The sequence below is a fragment of the Cherax quadricarinatus genome, chromosome 75 (assembly GCF_038502225.1).
Source record: "Cherax quadricarinatus isolate ZL_2023a chromosome 75, ASM3850222v1, whole genome shotgun sequence".
Lineage (NCBI taxonomy): Eukaryota > Metazoa > Arthropoda > Malacostraca > Decapoda > Parastacidae > Cherax > Cherax quadricarinatus.
This window is the reverse complement of record NC_091366.1, coordinates 6,873,152-6,895,363: the sequence shown is the minus strand read 5'-3', so window position 1 is coordinate 6,895,363 and position 22,212 is coordinate 6,873,152. Positions and strand designations below refer to the sequence as shown.

General features: G+C 42.1%; 2 protein-coding genes and 2 non-coding genes across 4 annotated transcripts in view; 1 reads left to right on the top strand and 3 right to left on the bottom strand.

The window, feature by feature from the left end:
- Positions 1 to 19,057, bottom strand: part of LOC128691842 (uncharacterized) — a 31,318-nt gene extending 12,261 nt beyond the window's left edge. The window contains exons 1-2 of the mRNA XM_070100995.1: positions 18,945 to 19,057; positions 9,332 to 9,402 (exon numbers count right to left, since the gene is read on the bottom strand). Coding sequence (XP_069957096.1) covers positions 9,332 to 9,395 — 64 coding nt within the window. The 5' untranslated portion in view covers positions 9,396 to 9,402; positions 18,945 to 19,057. The remainder of the gene's footprint in view (positions 1 to 9,331; positions 9,403 to 18,944) is intronic.
- LOC128691967 (U6 spliceosomal RNA) lies at positions 3,180 to 3,286 on the top strand. The gene has a single exon (XR_008407514.1). It is a non-coding gene; the product is annotated as a U6 spliceosomal RNA (small nuclear RNA).
- On the bottom strand, positions 4,029 to 4,135 carry LOC128691968 (U6 spliceosomal RNA). The gene has a single exon (XR_008407515.1). It is a non-coding gene; the product is annotated as a U6 spliceosomal RNA (small nuclear RNA).
- LOC138854923 (uncharacterized) lies at positions 6,546 to 7,924 on the bottom strand. The gene has a single exon (XM_070100831.1). The coding sequence runs from the start codon at positions 7,893 to 7,895 to the stop codon at positions 6,708 to 6,710; it is 1,188 nt and encodes a 395-aa protein (XP_069956932.1). The 5' UTR covers positions 7,896 to 7,924; the 3' UTR covers positions 6,546 to 6,707.
- Positions 19,058 to 22,212: the final 3,155 nt, after the last annotated feature.

Below are 22,212 nucleotides of genomic sequence, written 5' to 3'. Positions count from 1 at the left end.
TAGATTTAAAGTCTATCAAGTACATAAGGTTCTTTAAGGATTCATGCTACTAATACACCACCAGTCAACGATACTTGAATCCTTAAACTAGAGATGACTCTCTTCCCTAAAGGCACAGACAGTCTCATTGGGCCAGCCCATTGTGAAGAAAATCTCCCAACCGTTGTTGTACAATGCCTCACGAGAAAACAAAGCTATCCTCCCAGCTGTCAAGGCACCACATGCTGCAGAATTCCTCTTGGCTGTCTTTAATTATCTTTTTGCTTGGGGGACGTTGAGGAAGGGGCACTCGCTTCGACCCTCAGAACATTTGCATTGGTGTAGCACCTAATCGCGTCAACACGTCAGGAGATCAATTTGAACTCAGTGGTACCTACCACAGGTCAGCAGGTAGTTCTAAACCCGTAGGGATCATACAGCGCCTGTGGGAGGGGGGGATGGAAGGCATTCAGACTTAATTCAGGAAACTGGAGCACAGATCCAATTCCAAAGATCAAGAGCCCCTCACCAGCGTCAAGGAGCCTCCCTTGAGGGGTGGTCAGCAGGAAAACATGCAAGGTTTGAAGAAGTCAGTGATAATGATCAAATGAAGTCTTAGCAACAACCTGTTGCACCCACAGGATGGGTGAAGGTTGACTACCACCCACAGGACTGCTGTGGTGTGATTACCACCCACAGGACTGTTGTGGTGTGACTACATCCCACAAGATGAGTGAAGGTTGACTACCACCCACAGGACTGCTGTGGTTTGACTACTTCCCACAGGATGGGTGAAGGTTGACTACCACCCACAGGACTTCTGTGGTTTGACTACTTCCCATAGGATGGGTGAAGGTTGACTACCACCCACAGGACTTCTGTGGTTTGACTACTTCCCACAGGATGGGTGAAGGTTGACTACCACCCACAGGACTGCTGTGGTGTAACTACTTCCCACAGGATGAGTGAAGGTTGACTACCACCCACAGGACTGCTGTGGTGTAACTACTTCCCACAGGATGAGTGAAGGTTGAATACCACCCACAGGACTGTTGTGGTGTCACTACTTCCCACAGGATGAGTGAAGGTTGACTACCACCCACAGGACTGCTGTGGTGTAACTACTTCCCACAGGATGAGTGAAGGTTGACTACCACCCACAGGACTGCTGTGGTGTCACTACTTCCCACAGGATGAGTGAAGGTTGACTACCACCCACAGGACTGTTGTGGTGTCACTACTTCCCACAGGATGAGTGAAGGTTGACTACCACCCACAGGACTGCTGTGGTGTAACTACTTCCCACAGGATGAGTGAAGGTTGACTACCACCCACAGGACTGCTGTGGTGTCACTACTTCCCACAGGATGAGTGAAGGTTGACTACCACCCACAGGACTGTTGTGGTGTCACTACTTCCCACAGGATGAGTGAAGGTTGACTACCATCCACAGGACTGCTGTGGTGTAACTACTTCCCACAGGATGAGTGAAGGTTGACTACCACCCACAGGACTGCTGTGGTGTCACTACTTCCCACAGGATGAGTGAAGGTTGACTACCACCCACAGGACTGCTGTGGTGTCACTACTTCCCACAGGATGGGTGAAGGTTGACTACCACCCACAGGACTGCTGTGGTGTAACTACTTCCCACAGGATGGGTGAAGGTTGACTACCACCCACAGGACTGCTGTGGTGTAACTACTTCCCACAGGATGAGTGAAGGTTGACTACCACCCACAGGACTGCTGTGGTGTCACTACTTCCCACAGGATGAGTGAAGGTTGACTACCACCCACAGGACTGTTGTGGTGTCACTACTTCCCACAGGATGAGTGGAGGTTGACTACCACCCACAGGACTGCTGTGGTGTAACTACTTCCCACAGGATGAGTGAAGGTTGACTACCACCCACAGGACTGCTGTGGTGTCACTACTTCCCACAGGATGAGTGAAGGTTGACTACCACCCACAGGACTGTTGTGGTGTCACTACTTCCCACAGGATGAGTGAAGGTTGACTACCACCCACAGGACTGCTGTGGTGTAACTACTTCCCACAGGATGAGTGAAGGTTGACTACCACCCACAGGACTGCTGTGGTGTCACTACTTCCCACAGGATGAGTGAAGGTTGACTACCACCCACAGGACTGCTGTGGTGTCACTACTTCCCACAGGATGGGTGAAGGTTGACTACCACCCACAGGACTGCTGTGGTGTAACTACTTCCCACAGGATGGGTGAAGGTTGACTACCACCCACAGGACTGCTGTGGTGTAACTACTTCCCACAGGATGAGTGAAGGTTGACTACCACCCACAGGACTGCTGTGGTGTCACTACTTCCCACAGGATGAGTGAAGGTTGACTACCACCCACAGGACTGCTGTGGTGTAACTACTTCCCACAGGATGAGTGAAGGTTGACTACCACCCACAGGACTGCTGTGGTGTCACTACTTCCCACAGGATGAGTGAAGGTTGACTACCACCCACAGGACTGCTGTGGTGTCACTACTTCCCACAGGATGGGTGAAGGTTGACTACCACCCACAGGACTGCTGTGGTGTAACTACTTCCCACAGGATGGGTGAAGGTTGACTACCACCCACAGGACTGCTGTGGTGTAACTACTTCCCACAGGATGAGTGAAGGTTGACTACCACCCACAGGACTGCTGTGGTGTCACTACTTCCCACAGGATGAGTGAAGGTTGACTACCACCCACAGGACTGCTGTGGTGTAACTACTTCCCACAGGATGAGTGAAGGTTGACTACCACCCACAGGACTGCTGTGGTGTAACTACTTCCCACAGGATGAGTGAAGGTTGACTACCACCCACAGGACTGCTGTGGTGTAACTACTTCCCACAGGATGAGTGAAGGTTGACTACCACCCACAGGACTGCTGTGGTGTAACTACTTCCCACAGGATGAGTGAAGGTTGACTACCACCCACAGGACTGCTGTGGTGTCACTACCTCGACTATGGGTCATACAGCCACATCGCTAAATCTACTCTCACAACAACAAACATCAACGATCCCAATAGAAATAAGTCACTTTAACTTTTGTGGATTATCCTAGGTAATTAACACTATATATAATAACTATACGTATGTATACATCTACATTAACGTCAGAAATTAAAGTAGTTACAAGATAGGTATCACCTCACGGGTAATATTCCATATATCAGTGTACTTGCTTCGGCAGTACATATACTAAAATTGGAACGATACAGAGAAGATTAGCATGGCCCCTGCGCAAGGATGACACGCAAAATCGTGAAGCGTTCCACATTTTTCACCGTAAACATTAGTTCATGGTGTTACTTGTGTTTATAATATGTAAACATGTGTGATTACTTAGTGAAGTGATTTTGTATTGTGAATATGACTGGTTGACAGCGCTCGTACCGGAGAACGATGGTTCGAGGCTATGTTGGTAAGAATTTTTTTTCTTTTTCTTTATTTTTTTAAGATGATAGACACGTTAAGCTTAACTTTAAGATGTAGGAAAATAAAAAAAAATAGCAAAGAACATGACAAATAAATTAAAAATTGAAGTCTATAATTTTCACCTCTAGTATGCCCTGAGTCCTGCCTAAGTGCAGTGTGGTCAGGCTTATGGACAATTTTCAATAAATTGTTATTTAGACACTCATACATAATGATAAATAATTCGGTTTTATGTAGAAAATAAAGTAGACTTTAACATAAACTAAGTTACAGTAATTCTGTTAACTCTGTTGCCTCTGTCCATCTTATGGTAAAAACTAAAAATCTATTATCCTATTGTTAAAATATTATTTAGTAAAAAGTATTGGTTTCATTGGCTGTCTATATCTTTCTATATTAAAAGAAAAATAAAAAAAATATGAAGTCTTCCCTTCCCGAGACTCGAACCCAGACATGGTGGTGATAACAGACCTGTCCACCCAGATGCGCGGCGCACACATTCCTCCACCAATAATTATTTTAACCACATATCTGCACACATCTATATCATGTTACTTACACAATATGGTCAATGTAATGTTTACGGTGAAAAATGTGGAACGCTTCACGATTTTGCGTGTCATCCTTGCGCAGGGGCCATGCTAATCTTCTCTGTATCGTTCCAATTTTAGTATATGTACTGCCGAAGCAAGTACACTGTTGTATGGAATATTACCCGTGAGGTGATACCTTTCTTATTAGGTTTTTGGAGAGATAATATGTCTATAATTTTACAGTGGTTTTGAATAAGTTTATAAGTAAGTAAGTAAGTTTATTCAGGTATACACAAATACAGTTACATAGAATTATCATACATAGCAGCATATGTGTAGAGAACCTGGGATAACCCAAAAAAGTCAGACAGAGTGACTTATTTATAAATAAATAACAAATAACAATAAGTTTATTCAGGTATATACAAATACAGTTATACATAGCAGCATATGTGTAGAGATCCTGGGATAACCCAAAAAAGTTAGGCAGATATTATGGGTTTATTAAAAGTACATTATATAAATTTAACCTATGTATGATAATTGTGCTTATGTAGACCTGGACCTAAATATACTTACTTATTATTCTGTACAGAGTTCTTGCAAGAAGAGAGCATTAGTAATCTGGGTATATGACTCACGAAATCGTAATGACACGATTGCAAACAAACCATACCACGGGTGGGGATAGAACCCGCGGTCAGTCTGGAGTTTTTAGACTCTCTGATCGCGAGTTCTATCCCCACCCGTGGTATGGTTTAATCTGGGTATAGGTTGAGGAAGCTTCATCACCACATAAAAAAACATGATGGAAATAAGTCTGATTTTTTGGGGGGGCGGGGGAGGGGGGATATCCTAGGCAACCTAGACATATGTTGTTATGTATGACAATTTATGTATGTGTATTTATGTGTACCTATACCTGAATAGGTTAGGTATTTGTCAGGAAACAGGAAAGGTGTTCCCTGATGCAGGTCTTGGATAATGACCCGCCATTGGAGCTTTTGATCATCTGACCGAGGCCTTCCGCTGGCTTACCCCTCCACCCCTTTAAAAATATTGGTTCTAGTTATAACCATCTGTTTATTATACCTACATAAACTTATTATGTAGATTTAACTTAGGAAGAACCAGTCAAGCCACAGTTTTATTTACATTAGGATCATTATTGATTCGCGTTGCTTTTATTTCCTCGCCTATTTTTTTTATACCAAAATTGGTTACACTACCTTGATCTCTGTAACACTTTACAAGGTTAGAGAATGAACTTGCTTAAAAAGATCAAGGGGAAAAAACAATAAAAATCAAGGAAGGTGGTTTTGTAGTTGTACATCTTGATGCGGGTGTAGGGCTCTTGAGCCAAGAAACTTGAGTCCACCCTCTTAAGTTTAATCAAACACGATCACCTTTCATTCCCCCAGGCGCTGTATGATCCTTACAGATTTACCGCTCCTCATGAATATGATAATTTTTAATTTTGAATGGTGTATCACACACAAACAAGTAATACAGGGACTCTAATGGCAATAATTTACTTAGTTTAGCTTTATGGGCTATTCTAGGTAATTAACACATATGTTAGTAAGTAATACAACTATAAACATTTAAAATTATGTAATGTATTTATGTAATGTATTTAATGAAGGGACACTCTCCAGTTTAAGTAAGATTACCCTACAAAAAGTACAGTTTTCTTTACATAAGAAGCATCAAAGAAAACTGGAATATATTCTGTTGCATTTTTTACTGAGAAGAAAATTGTGTTGCGTGGGAAAGTTTAATTATATGCCTTTTTCCATTCGATATTTGATCTACGTTTATATTAATTTAAATCATTATCATGAATGTTTTAAAAATAAATAATATACGTTGCTACTTATGCCTAAAATTACCCTTCTCTTAGATCAACTCTTATTACCTTCTATGACCCCCTACAGGTTTAGTGCTACTATGATTATAATAAGTGAGTTGGTCTGAATTTTTGGGTTTGAAGGGAGGTGTTGAGGATGCTTGGTTCGTCTGACGAGGTTCTTAGTGAAATAATAAGGACCCCAATGGAAATGCATAAAAGACCAATGGAAATAAGTCACTTTGACTTGTTTGAGTTATCCCAGGTTCTATACACACATGCTGCTATGTATGATAATCTATGTAAGTGTATTTGTGTATACATGAATAAACTTACAATGATGGATCAGCTTCTCTTATCTTATCTTATCTCATGTACACACTCTAGGCTTCCATAATATAAATAAAGGCTAGGATATTTATACTTATGTCACGTTGTATTATTTTATTTGTTGGGAAACAGACCGAGGGCTTCCTGACTCGGGCCTTAATGGAAATAAGTCAAGGGCCCCAATGGAAATAAGTCAAGGGCCCCAATGGAAATAAGTCACTTTGACTTTTTTGGGTTATCCTAGGTAATTTACACGTTAAACTACGTACTTATGTGTACCTGTACCTAAATATACTTACTAATGACCCATTACGTATACTACTAATCAGATTTGATTAGAGAAGACAGCTGTTTTAACGGCCTTCCTTCATTTAACTTGTAGGTCTTAAATCTAAAAAACTAAGGCTTATAGCAAAATATCTGACTACATAATTATTATTGTTGTTATCTAGCCAAGGGGAAGCAGTAAATCCGCTGGGGTCTTATAGCACCTGGGGAATAGCAGGTACTTAAGTTTGATGCTTGGAAGAGTACCAGTACCGCTGTCTTCTTGGATTAATAACCCTTCACCAGTATCAGTATTAGATTACCTTGATAATCATCATCTTCCAGAGGCTGGCCGCGGGGAATTACCCGTAGCCTCACCACTTTCTTCAGCGGGGGTCGTGTGCTGACCTGGCACTCATACGACCCAGCGTCCGATCTCCTAACACCCGTCACTCTCAAGAACCAGGTCTCCGTCTGTTCTTCAAAGCTTGTGGAGAAACGTGGGTCGTTGACGAGGATGGAGGTGTCTATGGCAATGACTTGACTGTTGTGGAGTCTGGACCAGGTGACGGAGTGGGCGCCGAGGTTCTGGACACGACACAGCAGAAAGACGTCACCTCCTGCCTGCACGCGGACCACAGATGGGGTACTGTCGTCTATGCTGGTCGAAATTAATCCCTGACGGAGTTTCCGTTGGACTTTAACTCGCCTTCTTAACTCCTCGTATTTCCCCGTGTTGGGAGAGCGCTTCTGTCGCCCTGTTTCTGCACTTACCCATATAATTTTCTCTGTCTCTCGGTCTATCCCCGCATTGCTCCCTGTATCTGCAACTATTTCCGCTTCTTTTCTTATCTCTCCCTTTATCCCTGCCTCTCTTCCTATTTCTGCGACTATCCCTGCTCGTTTTCCTGTGCCTGTAACTATCCCTGTCTTTCTCCCCTTCTCTAAGATTATGCCTTCATCTCTTCCCTTTTCTATAACCATATTCAACTCTCTTCCTGTCTCTGCAGCTATGCCTGTCTCTTTTCCTCTCTCTGTAACTATCTCTGCATCTCTTTCTATCTCTGCAACTATACCTGTCTCTTTTACTATCTCTGTATCTATCCCCGCTTCTCTTTCTATCTCTTCATCTATCACTAGCTTTTTGCCTATCACTGTACCTTTCCCTCCCTCCCTACTTCTCTCTGCAACTATTCCTGCCTCTCTGTCTCTCTCTGCAGCTAGTCCAGCCTTTCTTCCTATCTCTTTATCTATGCCTATCTCTGCAACTATCGCTGCTTGTACCGGATTCCACGTCTCTCCTGGAACTAGCTGCTTCCATGTGTCTCTTACCGCCTCTCTACGTGCGTCCATTTGGCCTCTGGTCGCCTTTTTGGCACAGGGAGCCGCCGATGACCATTTTCCAGACACACACAACACTACCTTCATCACTGGCCCGCAATTTATAGCTGCGACTCGTCCGCCCAGGACCATCATAGCCCTGGAACCATCAGGATATTTCACTGCAGGACAAGGTAAGTCCGGTGGACCCCCTAGTGGGACCCCAACCACTAGGATACACAGGCACAACACGGGTAATATCTTCGACATCCTGCGTTACGAGTGTATTATATATGCTATAGGCTTTGAACTTATACAATACGTATAATGAATTGAAATAAGTTATATATAGAGGCGCTGTGCCCGTATGGATCATTCGGCTCAGCGTCAGGAGAGAGCGCCAAGATCTGCGTCGTTGCTGGCGCCACGGACACGACTGCTGATGGCGCCGCTGCACAGGTCAGCTATTAATAGCTTTAATCCAGTTTATGTACAACTCTCTTAAGAAAAGTGCCCGAGAATGAACTGGTTGGTGAGTGGTGGCTGGCGAGTGTCTGCCTCCTTCTGAGGTAAAGACCAGGTTAGTATATTACCTGCTTAACGGCATTCCTGCCACCCAGCCGTGATATTATTAATAATAATATTTTTTTTTCCAGACTCCTATTTACATGTTGTAGATATACAATTCACTTGCATATACAATTATATCTAGGTTAAATCTATATATTGTATTATATGTGTATGCCCATGACATTTATATATCCTCAAAAACATTGTAAAAACAACTAAATTTCCTGGTAAAATTATTTGCAGATTGCATTTTAGCACATTTTTCTATATTTTTATATATTTCAATTTTTTTTAAATCACATGAAAAGTCCATAAAAATATATGTTATTATTGCATATTTCGACGTTTCAGAGGAATTGTAGTCATTTTCTGACATCCTTCATGCTAACTAGGCAGGTCTAACTCAACCACGCCTACTCGTGTACCTGGTCAACAGCTGCCCAAAGTTCTCGCCTCAGGAACACCACCTGGGTTTATTCCACTCATTCACAACATATAAACCAGAAATTTTAAAGAGATGGAGGGGTAAGCCAGTGGAAGGCCTCGGTCAGATGACCAAAAACTCCAGCTGCGGGTCATCACATCACTAAGACCCACGTCAGGAAACACCCGTCTTGTTTCCTGACAAACCTTACCTAACCCAACCTCATATATATAAATATATATAAATATATATAATATATATATATATATATATATATATATATATATATATATATATATATATATATATATATATATATATATATATATATATATATATATATATATATATATATATATATATATATATATATATATATATATATATATATATATATATATATGCAATAAGATCACAGTAAACAGGTGATTTCAGAATATGCAAAAAAAAACACTGTGAAAGAATAGAGAAGTTCCAAGCGCTTTCGTGACTACTCAAAGAGTTTGCCAAGTGTGACACACCTAGAAAAAGGTAAAAAATTACTGCTCCACATACATAAAAGTCATTCCCAATGTATAAAGGAATCAGTGATACTTACTGTGGTCTGTGGGATGGCCATGGGCCAGCAGGGCCCCAACCAGAAGCATCAGCACAACACACATTCTGAAACTGTTGAATCCGCTTAAAACTTTGCATCTCTTTAAAATATATACTAAGTGTTATATGACATATGGGTTTAGCACTTCGATATGTCACTAGTCAATCCAAAAAAATCGTTGTCAAAGATATTTGAAGGTATTTAGGGTATTTTTGGGGTTGCTGGATTCAAAAATGTGAGTAGGCTTTTCAAAATGGCTCTAGTCTGCATATCTACTCTCAACATATATATCTTAGCTGCTCCTGATCAATATATCATTCACATCTATGTTTTTCAGTGAGATACCACATTTATCAAAAACTAGAGTCAATCAAAACCGATAATATATCCGGGACCAGCACCTCAAACTTACCCTAAAATCAGTGTGATATCTTTGGCCAGGAAAAGTGTTGACCAATAATTAAAAAAAATGTCACAATAATCAATAATAACATCGATTCAACGTAAATTATTTCTCAAGTCAACAGTATAGTTATAATTCGTGCTATATCAATATTATTATTATTACCATTATTATTATTATTATTATTATTATTATTATTATTATTATTATTATTATTATTATTATTATCGTGGAGGTTCTTGATCAATATTTTTGACAACAGAAATACATTAACTCCGTTCTAATTCTCAAGTAATAGTAACTCCAGTTCTACTGAAAGGAAATCTTTTAAGCTGCCATAGCTGATGAACTTTTAATGGAACACTTGACACTGAAATCCTCATGGCCCTACTGAAGTCTCCCAGCTTAGGCTGACACATTTCAACACTATGTACATCATCCATTGTGTGTGATGGGATATGACAGGAAAACAGCTAGATTTTGTTCCTATTATGTAATTATAATTTAGAACAACTGTTGGTGTTTCCACTGTGTAACTATCATAGAACTGCGTAGGAGCACATTGCTGGTGTTTCCACTGTGTAGCTATCATAGAACTGAGTAGGAGCACAATGCTGGTGTTCCCACTGTGTAACTATCATAGAACTGAGTAGGAGCACACTGCTGGTGTTCCCACTTTTTAACTATCATACAGAACAGCGTAGGAGCACACTGCTGGTGTTCCCACTATGTAACTATCATAGAACTGAGTAGGAGCACACTGCTGGTGTTTCCACTGTGTAACTATCATATAGAACAGCGTAGGAGCACACTGCTGGTGTTCCCACTATGTAACTATCATAGAACTGAGTAGGAGCACACTGCTGGTGTTTCCACTGTGTAACTATCATATAGAACAGCGTAGGAGCACACTGCTGGTGTTCCCACTATGTAACTATCATAGAACTGAGTAGGAGCACACTGCCGGTGTTTCCACTGTGTAACTATCATATAGAACAGCGTAGGAGCACACTGCTGGTGTTCCCACTGTGTAACTATCATATAGAACAGCGTAGGAGCACACTGCTGGTGTTCCCACTTTGCAACTATCACTGAACAGCGTAGCAGCAAACTACTGGCGTTCCCACCATGTAACTATCATACAGAACAGCGTAGTAATACACTGACGGTGTTCCTACTGTGTACCTTTTTTTTTTTTTTTTTTTACCTGCCATATAGAATCTGGTAGCAGCACATTGTCGATATATATAATTTTGCAAAAATAAAATAAAACGAAAAATCACCCATTTATAAACATAACCACCATCTAATCGTTTTTCCTAATGTCACATTCTTAACAGTTGTTTTCCCAATACTCACCCCCTTCACCCCATGTTCCATTACTCATGCTGGCCTGCCCTGCCCCTCACAACAAGGATTCACAGTGGCCTTGGTAGAAGCCTTGTGCCCACCAACCCACCAATGGTGAGCCTCAGCCAGGGTTGCCCGCTGGGAATACATAATTGCTCTTGACTACACGATTCCCCGACTCATCCTATGTCGCCTTCTGTTAGTTGTGTTGTCTCCTTTGTCCGGGTAATTGTGTTTAGGATACCCAGGGTACCACCATAATTATGATATATAATTCTTAATAAACCCAGATGTACACCTGATAACCCTTTTGGGGCCTAGTTCCTAGGCCTTTTGTGTATCCATATGCTCTTGCGCTACCCTCCACAGGATGGATATGGGGTGCACAATAAACTAGCCACTTCGGTGGCAAAATCTAAAATCTAATCTGCCTTAAAAGTAGTGTATATAAGCATATATTAAATGTTTTTTTTTTCCCGTGAACCATCATTTCCTCCTGTAAAGAAACATAGGCCTTCCATCTCTGGATCACCATCACTATCGTAAAACCCAATCAAATGGGTGACTGATGAAGGAACTTTTAACAGTGAAAATGTGACATAACTATGTCTACCTCGCTCATGGGATGCCAGTTTTCTGTTAATGCTGCAAACTTTCTATTATCTTTATCCTATATTGAAATTTTACTACTGTATGTTATAATTGGTTATTTTTTTTTATGGATAGAAGACAGCCTAACCTAACCTAACCGAGAAACTTGCTGACAACAATATGTGACGGAACTGAGTACAGAAAAGACCAAGTGGGATGAATTGGGTAGTGGGGATAATGTAACTACCTGGAGGGTATTCCGGGGATCAACGCCCCCGCGGCCCAGTTAGTGAGAGGCTGAACGTATATGAGAAATCAACATAGATGCTTGTGGGAGTTATGAGGATGAGTTGCATACCCACATGCTAGAAGAGGAAGGTGGCAGGTATTTAATCTACAGAAGTTTTGATTAATCTGGAACTAGGTTCTTTGAAGATACTTGTAACTCTACCCTAAGGGTAAAGGAGCTCTGATACTGGGCGAAAGTGGTACTGGTGGTCAAGTCCGTATAAATAATGGACTGGGTGGGGCTTGAACCCAGCACAAGTGAGTTCTAAAACTCACAGGTCAGTGCGTTTACCAATCAAAATTCAAATTCCTTATTTCTTTTATGCCAGCTAGTCATTCGTGATTAGTTTACAATCGTGTTATTACGATTTCGTGAGTTAAGTCTCTATGGTTTACTACCCCATGATCTGCAGCATCAGTGTTGTTCAACCCTTTAGAATGTAAGTTCTAGCCAGAGTAGCTGCAGATGTCTAGTCCCACATCAACTGTCTATTATCTTACCAGTGGAGGCTGGAATATTGCTGCACACTAACAGCACCTTTCAAGGCAGGTGAAATTGCTGACCTAGAAAATGTACAGAGAACTTTCACGGCGCGCATAACGGAGATAAAACACCTCAATTACTGGGAGCGCTTGAGGTTCCTCAACCTGTATTCCCTGGAACGCAGGCGGGAGAGATACATGATTATATACACCTGGAAAATCCTAGAGGGACTAGTACCAAACTTGCACAGGAAAATCACTCACTATGAAAGCAAGAGACTTGGCAGACGATGCAACATGCCCCCAGTGAAAAGCAGGGGTGTCACTAGCACGTTAAGAGACCATACAACAAGTGTCAGGGGCCCGAGACTGTTCAACTGCCTCCCAGCACACATAAGGGGGATTACCAATAGACCCCTGGCAGTCTTCAAGCTGGCACTGGACAAGCACCTGACCAGCCGGGCTGTGGCTCGTACGTTGGTTTGCGTGTAGCCAGCAGTAACAGCCTGGTTGATCAGGCTTTGATCCACCAGGAGGCCTGATCACAGACCGGGCCGCGGGGGCGTTGATCCCCGGAACTCTCTCCAGGTAAACTCCAGTGATATAATCTCATCGAGGAGTGACTCGGAGGATTTTCTGGGCTGCAAAGCAAAAGGGATCGAATCTCACTCACACAAGTACTGGCCTGTGGCAAGGCTTTTCTTGATATCATTGTTTTTGAAATACACAGTTCAGACCTTGCAGACCACATTAGTCACTATCACCACGTTGTAAGCACACTTATATATCAGTGTGAGTAGGAACAGCAGAACACAGAATCACTGCTGGTCGAGACATGCGCCAGTTGTAGAGATCGGAACTATTACAAGGAAGTCTCCAGAGTGAAGCATACTCACAGCTGAGAGGTGGATGATATCTCTCTGGTGCCAGCCACCCTGGCTCTTAGCTGCAGCCATCTTTTCTACTTTGAGCCTGGAGCAGCTAGATTGTATGTAGCCTATTGCTGTATTCTGAACTTGTTATCAGATATTTGAGGGCTCACAAACTGGTGCCACTAATGAACCTAGCATCGTGCCTTCCAGCTATATCGTATTTCATAAAAGAAAATACTTTGCCAGGTGTAGAGGATTATAAGAAAGAAGACAAGGTGGTCTTGAAAAAAAAATGCTAAACAAAGTCCACTCAGTCTGACTTAGTAGTGTGGCTTGTGCCCACTGTGAGCCATCCAAAATCTAGATAAAAGTTTTGGGAGCTTTCTAGCATCAGCCTGAGAAGACTGTGGTACTGGTTTTGCAGTACTGGTCTACAGTATATAAGCCACTTCGGGCATATGCTGTAACATAGCAACACAGAACTTATTATAACCTGAATGGTTATAATCATAACCTTGATTTTTTAAAGAGGTGGACCGGTAAGCCAGCGGAAGGCCTTGGTCAGATAACCAAAAGCTCCAGCTATGGGTCATCATGTAACTTAAGAGCCGCGTCAGGAAACACTTCTGTTTCCTGACAAACATAATACCTGCCTACCATATGCTGTACGCTTCTCAAGACTGATGGTCTGAACACATAGGCTGAAGACTGGGGGGACTGACTACGTAACACTCCCTCTCATCTTCCACCATTCATCTTTGTACCGGACTGAGGAAGCCACTTGTTAGTGAAACGTTTCCACAATAAAGATTTCAACTTGTTGGTTTTCTATACCATTTACATCACATGGTTAAACCAGTATTAATGTGATGTAAATGGTTCACATCACTAAATGGTTTAACATCACTAATGTGATGTAAACAGTTCACTAGCCCCAGATAAACCAGTCTGGTTTTATTTGGGGCTAGTGAACTGTTTCAGTCACGGTATTGTAACTTATTCTGCATTTACATATCATATACCATCACTCGTGTCCGTAAAATGAGCAACAGGAACGTGAGGAAATACTTTTGTCACTCCCAAAAATACTGGATCGAATAAAAAAAATGGCGGTAGTAGCCTAGTCTGTGTATCGTTTGAAAAGTAAATATGACTGAACTATGGAGACCAGTCATCAGTAGATTACTCGTAGTTAAGATACCAGGCCGGGAGCAATGGCTTGACTCCTTCATAAACAAATAGTTTATGCTGAAAATACTATTTCTTCAAGGTTGATGAACTGATTGTATTATTATCTCACTACTACACCTGCTGCCTCTGTATTTGACTGAAGACTACTGTGTAGGCGAAACGTTTCAACAAGAGATACCCAACTACTGCACATGTCTTACTCAAGAAACAGGAGAGTACACATGTGGGAGGATTGTGAGAAAAAGCGAGTTCGTCTCAACCTAGAAGGTTAACCAGGTTGATTGTCAGGGCTTGTTACTGAACCTGGCTAGCTGGTCACTTACCCCTCTGTCTCTTAGTCTCTCACCTTGCCGGGCCTGCTGCCCACTGCCCTCCCTACCCTTCTTCTCTCCTTCCCTCATCCTATGACTATCTTCTCTCATTTATACACACACACACACACACACACACACACACACACACACACACACACACACACACACACACACACACACACACGCACACACACACACGCACGCACACACACATACACATACATGAAACAGGCCTAGTGTCTAATGGACATGTGCCTAGGACAAAATGGTAACTAACTAACACACACACTTAATGAAGGAACAACACAGTTGGCTAGTAACACAAGCCTGTTCTGCAGACTTTTTCAGTCGAATACAGATGTAGCAAATACTGTAGACAGCAGAAGTAGTGGAGAGGAGGTCATTCCCTCAGACTCTTCAACTTCTTGATCGAAGTTGAAGAATAAGAATGGGGACTTTTATCCCGGGTAAAGAATATAGGTGATGAATTTAGATATGGATCAGTAAGCCTGATGCAGTGTTCCTCAATTCAAATATTCTTACTTATACTAGTGGGCCCCGCCTTATATGATACTATCTCCAAATTCATAAACTTGTTTCTTGCCACAGTAAAAAACACCATCCTCATGCTACCGCTTCACTCTGAACACCTTGAGGCTGATGGACTGACAACCTCATAAATACTTCAGGACTAACGAAGTGATCACGTCATCTTTATCTATCCACTGTTTCTGCTGTCTTCAGTATTTATCTCTATTCGATTAAAAAAGCCTGCCGAGCAGGCGAAAAGTTTCGAGAAGAAAGATACCCAACAGTTGCACGTCTTACACATCCACTTGTCGGTAATGTATACCTGCCTAGATAATGTCTACCCTAGGTAATATATAACCTGCTTAGCACGGGCCTACTGTCCCATGCTAGGCAGGTTCAACTCCACCCACCCACACCAACTCATTCATCCGTCCAAACTATATTTAAAGTTACCCAAAGTTCTCACCTCAATGAATCTACCTGGGAGTTTGTTCCATTCATCCACAACTCTTACCAAATCGGTGCTTTCCCAGAAATTAATCAAGAATGATGCTCGCGAATCAGAAATGTACGAAGAATGGTATTTCCGAAATGGAAATGGATCAGCAATGATCTTAAGGACAGGAAGTGGATCAGTCATGGGTGTGTGGGTGTAGTATGGGTGTGCAGTGCATTTAAGAAAGGGTGGGTGAGTGTAGTGCATTGTAGGTGGGTGTAATGTCTTTTGGGAGTGGGTGTAGTGTGTGGGTAGAGCATTGTAGGTATGTGGGTGTAGTGTGGGTGTGTGTAATGCATAGTGGGTGTAATGTGGGTGGGTGTAGTGCACAGTGGGTGTAATGTTGGCTTGCATAGTGGGGGTGTGGACAGGTTAGCATGCAGCGCTGGTCTTAGGATGGGGTGTTTGGACCGGTAATGGTCATCTGGGCGCAGTATTGACTCATGGTGTGGATGGAAGAAGAGACGGGCTAGCATAGAAGGATGAAGCTTTGTTTATTTAGCAAAACTGGATACATCAGCAGTGCACTGCTACCCTATTCTACAATATATGATAGTTACACAGTTTGAACAGAAATCTGTTTCCCTGTTATATTCCATCACAAAGGACGGGGCTCATAGTGTTAAAATGAGTCAATCTCAGCTGGGAGACTTCAAAAGTTAGTTAGTTTAATAACTATTTTATGCACCCCATACCTATCCTGCGGGCGATAGTCAAAGGATTACAGATGTACATAATGGGTCCAGGGACTGGGCCCCAAAGTTATGATAGTTGAACTAGTTACAAAGGTAATGAACTCCAGGTAGGACTTCAATCGAAAAATGAGGATATAGTCAATAATTATTATAATCATGGGAGGGCGGTAAACCCGTAGGATTATACAGCGCATGTGGGGGGGGGGAATGGAAGGTATTCAGACTCGATTCAGGGAACTGGAGCACAGATCCAATTCCCTAGATCAAGAGCCTCTCACTAGCATCAAGGAACCTCCCTTGAGGGGAGGATATAGTCAAGTATTTCATTACAGTTTCAATAACAAGAGCAGCTTCTATAGGTTTACTTCTGGCACAGATGGAGTTACTATCACTTAAGAATTGCCATCTCTGAGGATGGCTTTGTAAATCCACTGGACGGAGTTCATAGCACTGGAAAAAGTGTTAAGCCAGGAGGATCATTAAGGTTGCATGTCACCTGTTCACCACCCTCAAAGAATACTTTAATCCCTAAAATAGGGATTATAATCAACTCTCACAGTATGTACACAGTGATGTACACCTCTCACTGTACATACTCTGCGTAGTTACAATTACTTTACACTGATGAGTCGTGAATTACTGCTAGCTAATAGAATGGACGTAAACTAAGATAAGTAATGAGTCGGTGTTTTGAAGTCTAGAAAACTTAGGCCACAGTCAATGGGCTTAATTAGATTATTTTTTTTAACTTAAGGAATTTGCTATTTTTTTATTAAACATTGTAAGCGCAGGAAAGAATATAATTAAAGTTTTTTTCTATGTTAAGCATCTTGTGTGACCTTGTAAAATATAATGTGAATGACAGAGCAGCACAATGCAGTAGAATCTAATTTTGGTAATAAAATTATATTACAAGCCTAGTTCAAAAATAAAAATGGAGCACTATTATCCCGAGGATACTTTAAATCCATATTTTAGATCTTAAAGAAACCTTGGCTGATGGTTTAAAGGTTACATGCAGTTTTAGGGATCCTCGAGTAGTAGGTAGGATTTAAACCTATTAATCAAATTTGTCCAAATATACTACGCGTTTTCGATTTGTATTTATGCATTAATGGAATATTTTGCCAAAATTTGTCATTCCAAAGGGGTACATAACATAGTAGGCAAGTGCCTCGTGACACTGGTTTTAGTAAGTTGATCCAACTCAGGTTTAGCATCCACTGGTATACCTGGTTTTAGTAAGTTGATCCAGCTCAGGTTTAGCATCCACTGGTATACTTAGTTCAATTCTGAGCTAGCAAAGCTCCTAGCTTATGATTGCAGCAGGACATGACAAAAGCTCTGTCTGTCCCCTTATTCATACTCCTGGTTTATGCCACACTATTTGTTTTGCCTCTTGACAGTAATTTCAATAAAGTTTTGAGTGACCAAATTTAAAAAAAATAAAAAAAAAAATAAAAAAAAAATAAAAAAAAGGAGGCCTGGTCTCAGACCGGGCCGCGGGGGCGTTGACCCCCGGAACTCTCTCCAGGTAAACTCCAGGTAATACCTGGTTTTAGTAAGTTGATCCAACTTAGGTTTAGCATCCACTGGTATACCTGGTTTTAGTAAGTTGATCCAACTCAGGTTTAGCATCCACTGGTATACCTGGTTTTAGTAAGTTGATCCAACTCAGGTTTAGCATCCACTGGTATACCTGGTTTTAGTAAGTTGATCCAACTTAGGTTTAGCATCCACTGGTATACCTGGTTTTAGTAAGTTGATCCAACTCAGGTTTAGCATCCACTGGTATACCTGGTTTTAGTAAGTTGATCCAACTCAGATTTAGCATCCACTGGTATACCTGGTTTTAGTAAGTTGATCCAACTCAGGTTTAGCATCCACTGGTATACCTGGTTTTAGTAAGTTGACCCATCTCAGGTCAAGCATCCACTGGTATACCCGAGCTTGGGTTTTCACACACCATTAACAAAACAAAAGGATCACTACATGATACGGTATCCTAAAATATGACACACACAGGATGAAAGGATACAAGTACGTATATTGGAGACAAACATCATTTGCAGTAACCACGATCGCAAGATTTGGACGTCTTTCAACCATATTGATGGTATCAGGATACGTTTTTCACATCCTCTTTATTTATTCCTGTTTTCTATTTGCCCAATTTATTCATATCTCTCCTAATTTTACGTCTTTCCAGAGCGAAAATTCAGAAATGCTCTCAGCCTATCTTCCTATGAAAGATTTCTGATACACGAAATCAAATTTGTAATCTATCTTCTACCTTCACATCGATGCTATCAATGACCTTATTACCTTCACATTGATGAGATTAATACACCTTCTACCCTTATATTGTGGGGATCAATGCACCTTCTGTCTTCACTCACCTGGTCGAGTTGTCTTAAGTGTAGAGACCTGGTCACCACCACCTACTATAACTCACTGATGGTAAAGTCCTCTCACAGTCTTGTTATTTCTTAGTCCCCACCCATGTTTCCCCCCCCCCTCCTATCCCATTACTACCTCCTCCCACACTACCACAATTGTCTGCAACCACCAGCACCTCCACACCCACTACCTCCATCCCCCCCCCTCCTCTCTTCCACAACAGCGTAAGTCAACATTGACCAAATGACCCACCCTTCTCCACCTCCCTCAAAGAATACCCCAGCTGAAACTCTTATCTGCTCACACCCACATTTATCCACACCCACTTATTCACACCCACTTATCCACAGCCACACTTATCCACACCCTTATCCACGCCCACACTTATCCACACCCACACTTATCCACACCCACTTATGCACACCCACACCCACTTATCCACACCCACACTTATCCACACCCACACTTATCCACACCCACTTATCCACACCCACACTTATCCACACCCACACTTACCCACACCCACTTATCCACACCCACTTATCCACACCCACACTTATCCACACCCACACTTATCCACACCCACTTATCCACACCCACACTTATCCACACCCACACTTACCCACACCCACTTATCCACACCCACTTATCCACACCCACACTTATCCACACCCACACTTATCCACACCCACTTATTCACACCCACACTTATCCACACCCACACTTATCCGCACCCACTGATTCACACCCACACTTATCCACACCCACACTTACCCACACCCACTTATCCACACCCACTTATCCATACCCACACTTATCCGCACCCACTGATTCACACCCACACTTATCCACACCCACTTATCCACACCCACGCTTATCCACACCCACACTTATCCACACCCACACTTCCCCACGCCCACAACAACTGCCTAGGTAACACCTCCAGGGTGACCCTAAGGTCGGTCCAGTGATTACACAGCAGATAATATCATGTTATCGTAGGAAGATGGAACAATATTTGGCAAGATATCTCTGTAAGGTATTATTAGTGTATACTGGAGCTAGATGTTTGTGTTGGAGAGTGTTTGGTGTGTTGAAGTGTTTGTGTTGGAGAGTGTGTTTGGTGTGTTGAAGTGTTTGTGTTGGAGAGTGTGTTTGGTGTGTTGAAGTGTTTGTGTTGGAGAGTGTGTTTGGTGTGTTGAAGTGTTTGTGTTGGAGAGTGTTTGGTGTGTTGAAGTGTTTGTGTTGGAGAGTGTTTGGTGTGTTGAAGTGTTTGTGTTGGAGAGTGTTTGGTGTGTTGAAGTGTTTGTGTTGGAGAGTGTGTTTGGTGTGTTGAAGTGTTTGTGTTGGAAAGTGTGTTTGGTGTGTTAAAGTGTTTGTGTTGGAGTGTGTTTGGTGTGTTGAAGTGTTTGTGTTGGAGAGTGTTTGGTGTGTAGAAGTGTTTGTGTTGGAGAGTGTTTGGTGTGTTGAAGTGTATGTGTTGGAGAGTGTTTGGTGTGTAGAAGTGTTGTGTTGGAGTGTGTTTGGTGTGTTGAAGTGTTTGTGTTGGAGAGTGTTTGGTGTGTAGAAGTGTTTGTGTTGGAGAGTGTTTGGTGTGTTGAAGTGTATGTGTTGGAGAGTGCGTTTGGTGTGTTGAAGTGTTTGTGTTGGAGAGTGTTTGGTGTGTTGAAGTGTTGTGTTGGAGAGTGTGTTTGGTGTGTTGAAGTGTTTGTGTTGGAGAGTGTTTGGTGTGTAGAAGTGTTTGTGTTGGAGAGTGTTTGGTGTGTAGAAGTGTTTGTGTTGGAGAGTGTTTGGTGTGTAGAAGTGTTTGTGTTGGAGAGTGTTTGGTGTGTTGAAGTGTTTGTGTTGGAGAGTGTGTTTGGTGTGTTAAAGTGTTTGTGTTGGAGAGTGCGTTTGGTGTGTTGAAGTGTTTGTGTTGGAGAGTGTGTTTGGTGTGTTGAAGTGTTTGTGTTGGAGAGTGTTTGGTGTGTTGAAGTGTTTGTGTTGGAGAGTGTGTTTGGTGTGTTGAAGTGTTTGTGTTGGAGAGTGTGTTTGGTGTGTTGAAGTGTTTGTGTTGGAGAGTGTTTGGTGTGTTGAAGTGTTTGTGTTGGAGAGTGTGTTTGGTGTGTTGAAGTGTTTGTGTTGGAGAGTGTGTTTGGTGTGTTGAAGTGTTTGTGTTGGAGAGTGTTTGGTGTGTTGAAGTGCTTGTGTTGGAGAGTGTGTTTGGTGTGTTGAAGTGTTTGTGTTGGAGAGTGTTTGGTGTGTTGAAGTGTTTGTGTTGGAGAGTGTGTTTGGTGTGTTGAAGTGTTTGTGTTGGAGTGTGTTTGGTGTGTTGAAGTGTTTGTGTTGGAGAGTATTTGGTGTGTAGAAGTGTTTGTGTTGGAGAGTGTTTGGTGTGTTGAAGTGTATGTGTTGGAGAGTGTGTTTGGTGTGTTGAAGTGTTTGTGTTGGAGAGTGTTTGGTGTGTAGAAGTGTTGTGTTGGAGAGTGTTTGGTGTGTTGAAGTGTTGTGTTGGAGAGTGTTTGGTGTGTAGAAGTGTTTGTGTTGGAGAGTGTTTGGTGTGTAGAAGTGTTTGTGTTGGAGAGTGTTTGGTGTGTAGAAGTGTTTGTGTTGGAGAGTGTTTGGTGTGTAGAAGTGTTTGTGTTGGAGAGTGTTTGGTGTGTAGAAGTGTTTGTGTTGGAGAGTGTTTGGTGTGTAGAAGTGTTTGTGTTGGAGAGTGTTTGGTGTGTAGAAGTGTTTGTGTTGGAGAGTGTTTGGTGTGTTGAAGTGTTTGTGTTGGAGAGTGTGTTTGGTGTGTTGAAGTGTTTGTGTTGGAGAGTGTTTGGTGTGTAGAAGTGTTTGTGTTGGAGAGTGTTTGGTGTGTAGAAGTGTTTGTGTTGGAGAGTGTTTGGTGTGTAGAAGTGTTTGTGTTGGAGAGTGTTTGGTGTGTAGAAGTGTTTGTGTTGGAGAGTGTTTGGTGTGTAGTGTTTGTGTTGGAGAGTGTTTGGTGTGTTGAAGTGTTTGTGTTGGAGAGTGTTTGGTGTGTTGAAGTGTTTGTGTTGGAGAGTGTGTTTGGTGTGTTAAGTGTTTGTGTTGGAGAGTGTGTTTGGTGTGTTGAAGTGTTTGTGTTGGAGAGTGTGTTTGGTGTGTTAAGTGTTTGTGTTGGAGAGTGTGTTTGGTGTGTTGCAGTGTTTGTGTTGGAGAGTGTTTGGTGTGTTGAAGTGTTTGTGTTGGAGAGTGTGTTTGGTGTGTTAAGTGTTTGTGTTGGAGAGTGTTTGGTGTATTGAAGTGTTTGTGTTGGAGAGTGTG

Coding starts and splice junctions, on each gene's coding strand:
- LOC138854923 (XM_070100831.1), bottom strand. CDS start 7,895: ATGATGGTCCTGGGCGGACGAGTCGCAGCTATAAATTGCGGGCCAGTG.